Source organism: Ipomoea nil, unplaced genomic scaffold (genome assembly GCF_001879475.1).
Source record: "Ipomoea nil cultivar Tokyo-kokei standard unplaced genomic scaffold, Asagao_1.1 scaffold0642, whole genome shotgun sequence".
NCBI classification, from domain to species: Eukaryota; Viridiplantae; Streptophyta; class Magnoliopsida; order Solanales; family Convolvulaceae; genus Ipomoea; species Ipomoea nil.
Genome location: NW_017617070.1, coordinates 2376169 through 2391291, shown reverse-complemented (window position 1 = coordinate 2391291; position 15123 = coordinate 2376169). Strand labels below are relative to the sequence as shown.

At 35.5% G+C, this 15123-nt stretch overlaps 1 protein-coding gene and 1 long non-coding RNA gene across 2 annotated transcripts; one reads left to right on the top strand and one right to left on the bottom strand.

Moving 5' to 3' along the window:
- Positions 1–2048: 2048 nt before the first annotated feature.
- LOC109174597 (coiled-coil domain-containing protein 93) lies at positions 2049–8961 on the bottom strand. Its single transcript, XM_019323836.1, has 9 exons — positions 8766–8961; positions 8497–8595; positions 7641–7811; positions 7339–7418; positions 6647–6686; positions 6449–6556; positions 5614–5694; positions 4990–5112; positions 2049–2444 (listed from the first exon to the last, which is right to left on the bottom strand). Exons 1-9 carry the CDS (start codon positions 8793–8795, stop codon positions 2367–2369), a joined length of 810 nt encoding a protein of 269 aa, XP_019179381.1. The 5' UTR covers positions 8796–8961; the 3' UTR covers positions 2049–2366.
- A 2109-nt stretch (positions 8962–11070) lies between these two features.
- LOC109174599 lies at positions 11071–11263 on the top strand. Its single transcript, XR_002053121.1, has 2 exons — positions 11071–11116; positions 11212–11263. It is a non-coding gene; the product is annotated as an uncharacterized LOC109174599 (long non-coding RNA).
- The last annotated feature ends 3860 nt before the right edge of the window (positions 11264–15123 follow it).

Genomic DNA, 15123 nt, shown 5'->3' with positions numbered 1-15123 from the left:
ATACTCCTTTTAAAAATAATTAAAGACAAGTGACGAGGGATTCTTTCAAAGGCATAAGCATTTAATTTTTGTAATACGGGTAATAAGGGATTTCTTTGAGATTCCTTTAAAGATAACGGAACTATTTGATAAATAACTGTTAAGTGATAATTATTAATTGATTAGGTTAGTGAGTAAACATTAACTGATTGTAGAAAAATGTTAGGTAAATTGATTGTTAGTTGATAGTTGATTATATGTAAAATGACTTTTTTTAAAAGCTGATCGAAAAAACTACTTTAAACAGTTTTTTGCATTTTAGCGTTTGGAACAATAAGCAATTACAAAAAACTAATTAATCATTAGAGCATCTTCAACCCACTCAACACGAAAACACCAAATTTCTCCACTAAATGTCACATCAAAAGGAATATTCTTAGCATATTCTCATACCAAATTTTATTCATCTCCATTCTCCAACCCATTTACAACCAAAACACCAAAACACTAAATTTTTACACTAAAATAATTTAATTTCTCAATTATTAGTTCGAATTTAAGTAATTTAATATAATTTAGTTCCAACTTAATTTGTTTAATATAAAATATAACTTGTAATGTAAATAATAATTTTTATTAATAATAATTTTTTTCATAACATTAATTATTTATGAAATTAAATTTAACAATATTTTTAAAAATTTAGTTTATTCCACCATAATAATATATCATAAAACATCTAATACATTTAGTTATGTTTGATGAATTTGAAAATTTAATTAATATATATTCAATATTAGTCTTGTTTTAATTGTCTCGATGAGACATTTAAAATGGTATAATTTATATTTAATAATACAAATTTTAAATATAAGCATTTAATAAAATAAGAAATTACATATAAAACAAATAAAAGATACATTTATAATTATAAAAAAAAAGAAGCAAGGGCAAAATGGACATATTTCTCTCCTTCCCCACTTTGCCGTGGATGAACAGTGTCGCGCCATATATGGCACGGTACAGTTCATTAACACAAAAAAGAATGGCGTTATGCCGTTTTGGAGCTTCACCTTAGAGATAAAAAAAGTTGGCAAAATGGCGAGATGGCGCTGAAATTTGCAGATATGCCACACCGTTTTGGAGCTTCACCTTAGAGATAAAAAAGTTGGCAAAATGGCGAGATGGTGCTGAAATTTGCAGATATGCCACACATTTGGAGTTGCTCTTATATTAGTTGTTTAATCGGTCAAATACGGAGTAACTAATAGTGGTCAAATAAGTTAAAATTGACTTATAAGTTAATTATGTTACCAAACACAGACAACGTCATTTAAAAGACATTTTCAATTCTTTAAAAATTGTGATACAAGAAGATCCAGAGCATGTTTGGTTCGAACATGAGAATCAAAATCAGAATAAAATTAAATACTTGATAATTGGAATGAATTTTGATAAATGTATTTTGAATGTTTGGTAATAAGGTGGAATTAGAAAGACTACTAACATTGATGTTTGGCTATGTATGGTCCTATAATAAGAATAAACGTTTTAAAAACACAAAAACAAAATCAAGCCAATTGATCTTAAGAGTGGCGATGAAGTAAGTAGCCAATGTAGTAAGTAAGTTGATTTAGTGAGGAGGTGATGAAATGATGGGGGATAAGACTAAATTAATAGAATGATACCTGATTTAAATTAGGTAATGAGTTTAGTAATTATAGGAGTAATAAAATCCTGTTTTAAAAAAATTGTCAACTAAACAATGTGTATGACTTTCATTCTTGTTTCTTGTGTCTAACCCCATGAACCAAACGTACTCTCAATGTGGAACAATTATTATTGTGTGGAGCATAGTCCACACAGCTGTTTAGACAATACTATCAAATAATGTACATTCAATACACAAATAATGTATTTTTAGTATATTAAAAATGTACATTGTATTAAAAAAAGTACATTTTTGAGTACTAAAAATACATTATTTGTATTATGTACATTCAGTATGCAAATAATGTACTTTGAGTATATAAAAATGTACATTTTGTTATGGTGCTAATTTGTCAATGTGGAGCCCATCAAACCTCCCCCTTTCAAGACATGTGTTAAAGAGATCTCTTCATACACAAACAACACATTGGTTTATTATTCTTGTATGTTTATTAGTGTAACATACATTATTCATGCTGCTCACAACACATATCAACATACCTTGATAGCCCAAATTCATACATTCATTCTGTGCATTTGCAGACCAGCCTCAGGCTGCCCCCTTTGGTTATCATCACAGTAGCATAGCATACTCAACCTACTGTTTCACTTCTCCCCGGTTTTAAACCGGACCTTTTACGCTGCTGCAACAATACTTTCATCTGAAGTGACGAAAATCATAACTTCTCTTGCACGCCACTGGGGGCGCTTTCTGATGTCTGCTGGCAAAGGCTCTCGTTCTTTGCACGTTCCACCTGGAAATTGATTAAAACGGTTAGAAAAGCAGTAGCGGGATTGATTATAGGATGTTGGACAATTGTGGCAACAGTGACACGTGTTGAATTTGAAAGATTTAAAGGCCTGGCGGGTGGAGAATAACAACCACCCGCCAGTTAGGAGGAAGCAAAGATGAAGAATCAAGGAATGAAAAAATGTATATAAGACTGAAAGATTACAATATATTAGTATAATTCTATATTTCTAATGAAGAAACATAGTACATATATATATATATATATATATATATATATATATATATATATATATATATATATATATATATATATACATACACATACATACACAACTGTTGTAAACACCTATTTATAAACAGACATAACCCTTTGGTTTTCAACAACACGGAATGAAGTAAATGCAAAATTTACCACCTTAGCTACTACTCTACAAATTAACAGTCTCCAAATTCCTAGAGTTGGATCTTAATGAACCCAGCCAATGGCCTCACCGGAGGTCTTTGGGGTCAGACAGCATCCCTGCCCCCTTCATACAGGGGGTGTTTTGATGATGATAAAGTATATACAAAGTTTACTGCTCTGTCTACTCCATATTAGCAGTTTCCAAAATCTGAGACTTTAATAATGCATGCATTTACCGAATAAATCTAACCAACAGCCTTAGTGGCAGATCTTATCGTGCTACTCTATTTGGATTTTTAACCAGAGATGATGATCTCATGGAAGACCTGTGGCTCCATAACTAAACCAAAAAGCTATTCCAACATAATAAACTTAGAATAGCCTATCCTGATCGAATCAGGCCCTTAGATTAGGCCTAGATGGAAAATGGAACAAAAGGGGGTAATCCCAGCCAAGATGGCTAAGAATATAAACTTGTAATCACAAGGACACGAGTTCGAAGCCCAGCCTTCTTGATTTGAGGCGGTTAGCTATGGGCAACCTAGGCTGGTTGCTAGTTTACCTCCATGTGGTCTTTTGCTGGCTAGGTCACAAGGCGGGGTTTACCTAGTGCACACCTCGAGTAGTGGCTGCGGGTTTCCCTTGTCACCCCCCAATCTACTAAACACCGAACATTGGTTTCCCTTTAGAGGTGGACTATTTGAACCATCATGGCATACAAATGAATCATTAACTGCACCAACTACCAATGCATGAATTGATCTAGAATTCAAACTGATGTCATTGGTATAATGATTTGAGATAAAGCCAGAAAAAGGAAAGAAAACTGCCCTCCCATTGTACTAAAATGGGAGTGAAAACGAACTGTTATTAATTTATTATTATGATTAGAACAATTCAACACCAAATGAAACTTGTCCTAAAATCAGTACTTGAATAAACTTTGTGTCCTGCAACTTTATAGAACACAAAGACAACCATATGGGAAGTAATTGCAAGAAAAAAATGTCATAAAATCTGAAACTATGCCAGCATGAACTATCTGCTTACATACTTCAGATTCTGTTATGCAGAATATCATCATTTGAGGATATCATAACAAAAACTCATGAATGTGGTGAGAAAAAGAACCTATATGTAATGTGCTCACATCATGGGCAAGAACAAACAAAACAAAAGAACGAAAAGAGGAACAGATAACGTTGGGTTTACTTGAGACCCAAAACCCCCTTTGTCCATTCTTTGGGATAAAATTTCTGCTTGTCTATTATTCCAAATAACACTCCCTTCTATAGAGCTGGTTACAAGGATTCTTAAACTAAGAATGATTAATTATTTGGTAGTTTCTAAATAACAAAATTAAGTAATAAGCTAAATAATTAATTATTTGGTCCGTCTTTTATCTCTTAGATCTCTCTCATCCTCCAACGTTGTGGTTCCACCTAACTCACCCAAAAGATGTCAAGATTGAAGTCCTTTTTTCTCACCGTTGTTGGCTCATCAATTGATCCTTACGATGCCAATTGTGGATTTACCATTCACAATTCTTGTGTCGATGCCATTTGATCGTGGGAAGTTCGCTACATGAATGCAGGAGGTTCCTAGCCTTCAAGCCTGCCTCCCGGAGGGGGTGTAATGATACATTTTGGGGCAATGGTTATTTAAAAAGTCGTTATGATTAAAGAAGTCTTTTTTTTTTTTTTTTTTTGAGTGAAAGAAGTCTTATTTTATTAAAATTACATTACATAGTTTAGATATTAAGAAACTACTAAATACGGAGTAGTTATTTAGCTTATCAGTTAATCTTTGTTATTTGGAAACTACCAAATAATTAATCATTCTTACTTTAGGAATCCTTTTAATCTCAACCTTATAAAAGGGAGTTTTGTGTCTCCAGCAAACCCAACGTTTTCTTTTCCGTTTTCATTCTTTTCTTTTGTGTTTTCTTGCCCGTGACATGAGCACATAACACTATACTTGAAAACATGTTAACTATTAAAATAAATTCTGATAGAGATGTTTAAAGAGCTATGTGTATTTTCAAATAAGTTGAGAGAGGTGTTTACAGAACTATGCATATTTTCAAATAAGTGATTATATATACTGTAGCCTTCCTTCAGATCATTCCTGATATTGTCCATACCTGGAGAGTTTTTAGAAGGGCATTGCACTTTCTTTGTTCAGAAATAGTTGAAACAAACTTGGCTTTGCGAATTTCACGAACTTCCATCTCTGATTCCAGTGCAAGTTGTACTTTTTCCAGTTTCTGTCACATTGAATGATGAATGAAGAAACACCAATGGGATAATTTCTTAAACATAAGGTGATAACTAAAACTTGAGAGGTCAAACAATTTATATTGACTTTTTTTTTTCATATTTAAAAAAAATATATGAGAAAAGAGAAGTGAGAAACCTTATCTTAAATGTAGAGAAGTGAAGAAATTGAAGAGTTAGCCAACGAGTTTAATTTGTAGGAAAAAGTATAATAGTCTGCTAAGATCTCATTTTAGTTTTGAGTATAAACGTACTATAAATCTTGCAAATTTACATACATTATAAATATAAGTACTAAATTAATCAACTAGAAATAAATTTCAAATTTTGATATGAATAAAAAATTAGTGTACATTATAAATTTCAGCATTGATATCAGAGAAATAGCAAAGAAATTATGTCAGAAATTATAAACAAAATTAGAATTATAAATAAATCTCACAAGTCACAATTTTTATACTAAGAAAAAAAAATGAATAATAGAGAAATACCTGTTGAGTTCCCTGCAAAATTCCTTCCATGGAAGAAATAAGTTTCTCCCGACCTGCAGGGCTAGTAATAGCATTTTGGAACTATATAATAGACATGAAAAAGGAGACAAAATTATAGAAAGAAAAAATCAGTATTTAAACCAGATAATTATATATGGATATGGAGTTAATACACAGTTTAGTCTTCGACTATAGTGGTTTTTTCCGATTTAGTACTAAACGCCTTTTTGTGCTCAATTAGGTCCTCGACTTTGATGGTTTTACCCAATTGAGTCATCTGTTAAGATAGCTTGGTAATTTCACCTCTATTAATACCCAATTTAGTCCTTGACTATAGTAGTTTTACTCAAGTTAGTCTTCGACTATAGTGGTTTTACCCAATTTAGTTCTCGACTATAGTGGTTTTTCTCGATTTAGTCCTTGATTCTAATAGCCGATGACTCAATTGAGCAAACCCATCAAACTTGAGGACCTAATTAAGCACAAAAAATCGTTTAGGACTAAATCGAGCAAACCACTATAGTTGAGGACTAAATTGGATATTAACTCATTATATATGTTTGTGTTGTGTGTGTGTGTGTGTGTGTGTGAGAGAGAGAGAGAGAGAGAGAGAAGGTGCATAATCCAAAGAAAGGATATGATATAGTGTAGGGATAGACAAAGGAGAGAATGCTACAATAAGATTACAAAACCAGATACCATCAACTGCCAAGTCATAGTGAAACGATATGTCAATATATTTGATCTAAGATCTAGATATAAGACGTTCAGAGCTCCGGTCCATAATAATAGCATAAACTAAAGTAATAATAGCCATATACTTTTCAAGAAATACCTGTGAACTAATGGAGTTTAGTAAAGATGTTTCCTTTAGCATCAATTCTTTGATTTCCAACAATGTGTTAAAAGTAGCATAGTATTTCTGAGTTTGACAATGCTTTCCCTACATATAGCGACAGAGATGGAAAGAGGTTCATTAATGAGGAACCAACAAGTGACTGTTAAGTGTTAATCATCCTAGGTACTAGTTTACCTGAATATGGGTATTAAGTTCAGAGAGGCGGAGTTCATACCTGTCAAAAGAACTCATTAAAAAAACTGAATATACAAATCCTAATGTCATAACATTTCTTGTCTTGAGAAACCGATAACACAATGGATCCTTAGTCACTTGATATTTTGGATATTTTGGTACATTAAAAGGTTATGTGGGGACTACTAATCCCTTGGGGTAATGTCAGGCTCTTATTGGAGGGGGTCCCTCCGAATGGAGATTTGAACTTTTGTTAGCCACCACATTGGATGACCTAGCCCCTTATCCTTAGTTACTTGATAACTTCATTTCTACAAGAACGAAATAATAAAGGAACTTCAATGTTAATTGAAAGATTGATACAGAATGAGCGATTGTGAAGTCACAAAGTAACCTTTTTTGAATGGGATATCTAACCTTTTTAAAAATTCAAAGCCCTATATTACCACCTCTTTATATTACCCCAACATACCCATGTTCAGTACTAATCCTTAGGCATATTCAATTTAAACCGAAACTTATCGAAAGTAGGTAACATAACAAAAGCTGAAGATTCCAAAACCAATGAGAAACTTCTCATTGAATTGACTGTTATATGAGTTTCACTGAACAAGTGAAAAGCAATTGCGTACAATAGAAAGAGCCTGAAAATATTTATAAGCAAGAAGGAATGCAAAATAAGCAAAACATACTGAATGAGTTCAGCTTGTGAAGGTACACTATCAAGACTCCGTTTTAGTGACATAATAGCCCTTAACTTAGAAGCAAGCTCCTGCAAAAAAGTAACACCAACCATATTACTCTACTATATAATATTTTAAAGAGACAAAATGTTTTCCCATTTGAATATCGGAGATATACTTTATTGTTCTTTCTACTGGGATGTAAAGAAATGAGAATTTGTAAGTTGTGACCCTCTGGCAAATTGGAAAGAATGTATGAGGCATTCTGCCTTGTAAATGAACTAAAACCAAATTCTGATTAAATTCCTTACCTTCTTTACAGAATCCAGCCTCTCATTGGAATCGGATAAAGAATGATCGAAACTATTAGAAAGCTTTCCCTCTTTCGTATTTTGTTCTACTTCCTCCAGCTCATTTATCTTAGATTGCAATTTAGAATTACGTAGTGTGCAATGCAATTCAGAATGTTGCTTCTCAAGAGCCTGAAAAATAACCAACTCATTTGTTACATAGTAGCCATAGCAGAAGGAGGGTTGTTACAAGAAAAGATTGAGAAAAACAAGAAAAGAAAATTCCCAGAAGAATTTTGCTCTACCAGCAATCAAGAAAAGAACTTTTAAAATATGAATAAAAGTTAGTCAGTCCCCACATGCATAAGAGGCCCTACCAGCAATCAAATTTTGCTCTCCATCCATTTCAATGGCTCTCCAGGAAGATACAGATAAAGAAAATTCCCAGAAGAATTTGCTATCTGTAGGACTAAGAAGCTGAGATTCTGTGCAAAGCTCAGATTCTTTTCAAGTCATCTTCTACTCAAGAAAAACAAGTCAATATGATTTTAATTGCAATTACTTCTATGACCTAAAGTAGTTATGATTTCAAAATGAAGCATCCCAAAAATCAACCAAGCTATGAACTATCATATTAGTGTTTCAGATATCAGTTCAAGTTTACATTCAAGAAAATTAACAATTTTTTGAGAATTACACATAAAATAAGATCACAAAAAAATATCCATTAATCAATAGAAAAATACAAGTTTCAAAATTTTAATCACTCCACATAATATTTTTTTATTATTATTAAATATACTAATACATGATTTGAAATGCTGAATTCTTAAACAAGTCAATAAATTGTCAGAAACCCAAAGTAGCATACACAAACCTTGAGGGTTTCCAAGAGTGACAGCAATCTCTGAGCCGTTGGATCAATTTTTTCTTGCAGTCCATTTATTTCATTCAATATTTTGTTCTTTTCCTGCTTCTGGAACAATAAAAAAAAAAAAAAAAAAAAAACACACACACACACAAATAGTAAAAATATAGTTATGAAAAACTTGAAACTAGTGCAGAAAAAAAAATCTGAAAAGAAATAATAATTAATTTCGGAAATACCCATTTTCAGGAAACTGAATTTCAGCACCAACCACTTACCAGTTCTTCTACGTTGCTCTCTCTTGTCATTTTTATAATTTTTCTTAAATCTTTCTTCTTCTTTTTTTTTTTTTTTTCTCCGTTAATAGATTCAGAACTGTCTTCTCGTGTTATGGTTTCACCGGTCACCACTAGCCAACTCCTTTTTGGGTTAAAGAGATCCAATTGTATCAGGGACGTCGGGGTCTTGGGGATGCGAACTCACCAATGTTCATTTTTATTTATTTATCTGCGTCTATCTACGAATAAACATCTACAAATAACAAATGAGTTAATACTCAAAATCGTACTCGACTATAGTGGTTTTTTTCAATTTCGTTTTGGTGACCTAATATCGTCCCAGACTTTTGTGTTTCGCTCAATTTAGTCCTCCATTTGTTATTCCGTCAAATTGGTGTTAAATTAAGGGACAATTCAGTAATGTCAATATTGATCTTTCTTTACTTTCAACTTGTGAAGTGCGAAATTCCCCTTTCTTGTATGACTTACACCCAGAATTACACCCGGACCTACAAATCAAATTTTATATTCGCAGTTTTAGGAGTAATTCTGAGAGTAATTCGTAAAAAAAAAAAAAAAGGATTTCGCAGTTCACATGTCTATGAGTAAAGAGATGTCAATATTAAAATTACTGAATTGTCTATTTATTTAACACCAAATGGACAGAATAACAAATGAGGGACTAAATTGAGCAAAAACACAAAAGTCTGGGACTAAATTGAGTGAAACAAAAAAGTCTGGACGATATTAGGTCACCAAAGTCGTTTAGGACGAAATTAAGAAAAACCACTATAGTCGAGGACGATTTTGGGTATTAACTCAATAACAAATATAATAAGAGCCAATAAAATTTAAAAAAAAAATGTTATATAATTATTGAAATGAATGATTTATATTATTTTGATTTTAATATTTTTTTTTATAATTTTCTTGTTTTATCCTCTATTATATGGAATCTGTCATACGGGTTGAGGTAAGATAAGAATGAAGCTCTTTATACAGGGATACAGGGTTGAGGTAATACCAAGACGTGAAATCTGTCCTAAGGGACAAGAATTATGCTCTTTATACATGAAAAATTCCATAACCGCCCCCCTAAAACGGCAGGTCGATTGCATCACTGCATTGACCGCACCCGGGTCCGAGCCTCGCAGGTCTTCCGCTTGAATGGGCCGACCTCTCTCTCTGGCCGAGCTCACTTTGGCCAACCTCTCTTAGGCTGAGCTCATTATGGCCGACCTCACCTTGGTCGAGCTTGCATTGGGTCGAGCACGGAGCTCTCCTAGCCGACCTCTATTTGGCCGAGCTCTCTTGGGCCGAGGCCTCTTGACCGAGCTCTCCTAGGTCGAGGTGCCTTGGTCCGAGCACAGGGCTCAACCTCGGAGCCCCGGGTCCACTCCACACTTTCTCGCTCCGCTTTCCCGGGTTGGTTTGCTCCAATTATAATATATCCATCATGAGTCCTCCACTCACTTCGTTGCGAATATTCATCAATGAAGGAGAGTAAACACGAGTCGCACTCCGATGGGTCCGAGCCCCACACAGTCACCCCAGCATGGCCAACCTCTACCTCAAGGATTAGACTTGATCGTAGCGACTTGATTGTAGCTTGTTTGTCCCCCTTTCTTTGTGTCATGTACCAAGACTTATATCGATATTTAATGAAGTATTTTTTTCTTTCACCATCCCTTCGTATACGTGTCTGAATTCTCACTTTCACTTAGTTACTTTGTTTTGCCTGCATGGTAGTGAGCTCCATGGGCCTCGACCCCCCGTACACATGGGACGGGTCGAGCCCTTTTGGTTGGGCCGAGCCTTCCCTTCGTATACGTGTCTGAATTCTCACTTTCACTTAGCTTCTTCGTTTTGCCTGCATGGTGGTGAGCTTCATGGGCCTCGACCCCTCGTACACATGGGACGGGTCGAGTCCTTTTGGTTGGGCCGAGCCCTCAGCCTACCTAGGCCTCGGCCATACTCGTGAATGCTTTGCCTTTTGGCTCAAGCTCAGGGCTTGGGTTCAACTTGGAGGTCGGTCTTCATGCCATGAACTAGTTTGTAACTTGTTTTTTTTTTTTTTTCTTTTTTTACGTAGTGTGTAGTTATTTAGCCAAGGGTACTCTCGGTCTAAAAACTCTTCCGTCGGGTGCCGCATGAGGTTGGACCTCTTGCCCCCTTAGGGTACGATAGCCCTTCGACCCGAGCCCTTTGACACTGGACGTTAGGCTCTTCCGTCAGGGTCGGTACGCCGTACGCAAGGTCGGACCTCATGCCCCCTTAGGGTACGATAGCCTTTCCACCTGAGTCCTTTGACACCGGGCCGTTAGGCTCTTCCGTTGGGGTTAGTACGCAAGGTCAGACCTCGTGCCCCCTTAGGGAACGATAGCCATTCGACTCGATTCCTTTAACACCGGGCCGTTAGGCTCTTTCGTCGGGATTGGTACGCAAGGTCGGACCTCGTGCCTCCTTAGGGTACGATTGAAGGGGTCGAGTAAGTACCCCCCCTGAAAGAAGTGAAAATAAGTGCAACAACCCGAAATTTCATTTTATAAATCTAGTATTAAGAAGTCCCAAAGTAGTTTTTTCACCCCATTAAAAATTTTTGCGATCAATCGATGTTTGAATAAAATAATTTTTTCCAATTTTAAAATTAATTCGACACCGAAGAAATGAATTTCATTCGAAAATTTTAAAGTTTTCGTGTACTTCGCGTACCAAGATTCAAATCGAGAATTTTATCCGAGTGAGACCAAGAGAATTCAAAAGGGAATTTTGAACAAGTGTTCATCCATATAGCTTTTGGGAAAATTCACTTTCAACCCCAAAGTAATAAAAGATAACATTTCTAGCCTATGGTTCATGTTACATGGTGGACCACAAGACATCCAAAATCCCTTATAGAATCATCTTTTAGCTTGGGAAATTACCCAATTTGCCCTCAACCAATCATTGTGAATCATCCAAGGGTTTTGAACCCTATATAAACCCCTTCATTCCATCTCATTTCCATGATCTCATTCTTTGCCTCTTCCTCATTTCTTGGCTGCCAACAACAAGAAGAAAGACAACAACCTATTAAGCTTGTTCGTCCTTCATTTTAACCTATTTTCTCTTCTAGTTTTCTTTACTCTTTGAGGTTCTAGGCTAAGGATAGAAGGTGTGTTGGGAAGTGTAGGTGGTGAAGGAGGCTCAAGCTAGGCCAAGAGGAAGAAGAGATCTAAGCAAGAAGACTAGACTACAAGAGGTATAACCCCATGGATTCCTCTTTAGATTTGGCTCTGTGAAGCCTAGTTTTGAGTAGAAATAAGTAGAAACTATGAGCTTTTGATGTGTTTATGCTTAGAAGTGATCTAATATGTATTTATGAGTTGTTGAGATTGTTTTGGAATTGTTTGGTTGAGTTTTTGCAGGTAAAATCACATCTGGTGCACAACACAGTGTGCACCAGATCAAAGTGACGGCCCTAGCCGCGGCCCATCAGAAGGGCCGCCGGCTAGAGCCGTGGAGGCACGGGATTAGGGCACGGCCCTAGAGGAAGGCCGTTGCCTAGTCCCGGCACATCAACGGGACTCCAGGGGCAGACTATGAAGAGTCCCGCCCCAGGTCTCTGAGTATGGTCGGTGAAGAATTTTGTGCAGTGGCCGGACCCTTGTGGCTCAGCTACGTGTCGTTTCGGACCGAGTGTTATGAGCCCTTGTGGATCGGCTCTTCGGGTTTGTCTCGACGCACGTTTTGGCTTTGATTTCGTGGAATTTGGATTAAAAACAAGTATGTTAAGAAGGATTTTGTGAAGAATTGTTACATAGTGCATATTTTGCTAAATTCTCTGTGTTTGAGAAATTGTTGATTATGTGATCAAATAATGTTTTTAGTGAGTAAAGAAGCATGATCCTTTGAGAATATGATTTATTATGAAAGCATGATTAAATTATATTATTTGATCAATGAGAATAGAAGCATACTTGTTGAGTGAAATGTATAGAAATTGCTATTTTGCAAACCGAGCATGATGATATATCCTTGAATACTTCATGTTAGTTTATACATGATTTAGAAGCATGTTATAGAGCATTTTGACATTTCACATGAGTCATATTTCAAAAATGTATCAAGGGCCAACATGAGTCCAAGAATACCTTCAAAAACCATAAGCATGTGGTATATCATTCTTTGATGCATTGAGAAGTAATAGAATTGTTGCATGCATGAGATTGATGCATGAGAGATATATTTATGTATTATCTATATCGGTGAGGTTTTGGAGGATACCGTTTGGACTATGTTCCTCTCGGGAGATAGTTATGGACATTACGGTCCCAGTATATGTAACGCGGCGTATTCCCACGTTACGAGGTTGGAAACTTCCCGCCAGGCTTGGAATCTTGGTTAGGCGGTGTGCACACTAATAGTTCGATACCTGATTCCGAAGAGTTTAAACCACGAGATTGGTTCCGTAGACGGTAGGAGATATTGGGTCGGAATTATGCTGTTCCCGATGGGGTAAGTCACACTTCTGTGAAACCCTAAGCCGTCTACGAGTATAAGAGAAAGAAAGAGAATCAAGAGAGACTCAAGAAAGAGAGTCAACAGAGACTCAAGTATGAGAGTCAATAAAGACTCGATAGAAAGAAAGAGAGTCAAGAGAGACCCGAGAAAGTAACAAAGAAACCTCCACAGAAAGTACTCTAATTTATATATGAGTGTATGATTATATTATTGCATAAGAGCATGAGTATATTGTTGCACTAGATTGCATACGAGTATGATTATATTGTTGCACGAGATTGCATAAGAGTATGAGTATATTGTTGCACTAGATTGCATATGAGTATGATTATATTGTTGCACGAGATTGCATAAGAGCATGAGTATACTGTTGCACTAGATTGCATAAGAGTATGAGTATATTGTTGCACTAGATTGCATAAGAGTATGATTATATTATTGCACTAGATTGCATAAGAGAATGAGTACATTGTTGTACTAAATTGCATAAGAGAATGAGTATATTGTTACACTAGATTGCATAAGAGTATGATTATATTATTGCACTAGATTGCATAAGAGTATGATTATATTGTTGCACGAGATTGCATAAGAGTATGATTATATTGTTGCACGAGATTGCATAAGAGTATGATTATATTGTTGCACTAGATTGCATAAGAAGCACGATCAAAATGTTATACATGATTGTATGAGAATGGAGCATCGTAAGAGAATTGTTGAAATGAGAAGCTTAACTTAAGGTATTCCTTTGAGCATGATTATTGTGATGTAGTAGAAGTTTTACTTAATAAGTTATGTGATAAGAGTGTGGAAGCATGTGAACACCTGTTATATAGTCTTTTAGCATGATCCTATCTGTAAGCATGAATTGCTTGAGGCTATTTGAGAAGTCTATATGTTGATGAATCTACATGATCAGTCTTATACATATATAAACATGCCAGCTGATATTATAGGGTCCAAGCATCTAGAATAATTGTGGTAAATCTAAAGTTGACTTGAGATTAGCTTATTGCTATCAAGATATCAAATGTTTTCAAAGTATATGCTAGAATACTTTACAGGGTTGAGTGTGGTTATACTTAGCTTCGTGCTAACATGTGTTTTTCCTGTTGTCTATGTGTTGCTTGCAAAACCCCTTTCAGATGGGCCCAACAGTGAGAAGAGATCGAGTTAGATTAGTCTCTTAGTTTGAGATTTCTAAACTCTAGTTTTATTTATGATCATGTTATGGATTTAGACTTATGATTTTATGTTTGAGGATTGATGTAGACTGTGTTGGGGTGACGTTTTCCCCCCTTTCTTTCCCAGTATTTATTTTTAGTACTCAGACTTAATCGTATTTATAGTTTTACCCCTTTAGCCTGTGCAATCACCAAGAGTAGTGGTTGTGGCGGTGACACTCCCACTATTTATCTTCTAGTTTTCCGCTGCTTAGTTTATGATAATGGCTGTTTAGAAATGTAATTAAGAGTCAGAAAAGTGGGTGTTACAATAAGTCATCCATGGCGCAATGTTTACTAAGTTTATTGAAACGGAGGGGACATACCACATCTTAATAAACCAATCATTGATAATACTTCAGCAAGTGCTCAGAATTCCATATTCTAACTACCATCTTCCCCTTGGGGGTCTTGGTCGTACTCATATACTCGGCGGGAGGGTATGATTGTAACACCCCACTTTTCTTAAACTTAATTAAAGTTCTAAAACCAAATTAAGATAAACTAAACAGCGAAAAATCAAACTTAATTAACAAACTAGTGGGAATGTCACCGCCACAACCACCTTTCCACGGTGATTGCACAGGCTAAGAATAGAACTAAATCATCAAGTCAAACTAACATTCGAA

Bases quoted from the DNA above. Each gene is read 5' to 3' on its own strand.
- LOC109174597 (XM_019323836.1), bottom strand. From the start codon at position 8,795: ATGACAAGAGAGAGCAACGTAGAAGAACTG. The intron at 8,596-8,765 runs GTAAGTGGTTGG...TTATTGTTCCAG, and splicing joins AGAGCAACGTAGAAGAACTG to AAGCAGGAAAAGAACAAAAT. The intron at 7,419-7,640 runs GTAAGGAATTTA...ACTTTTTTGCAG, and splicing joins GGCTGGATTCTGTAAAGAAG to GAGCTTGCTTCTAAGTTAAG.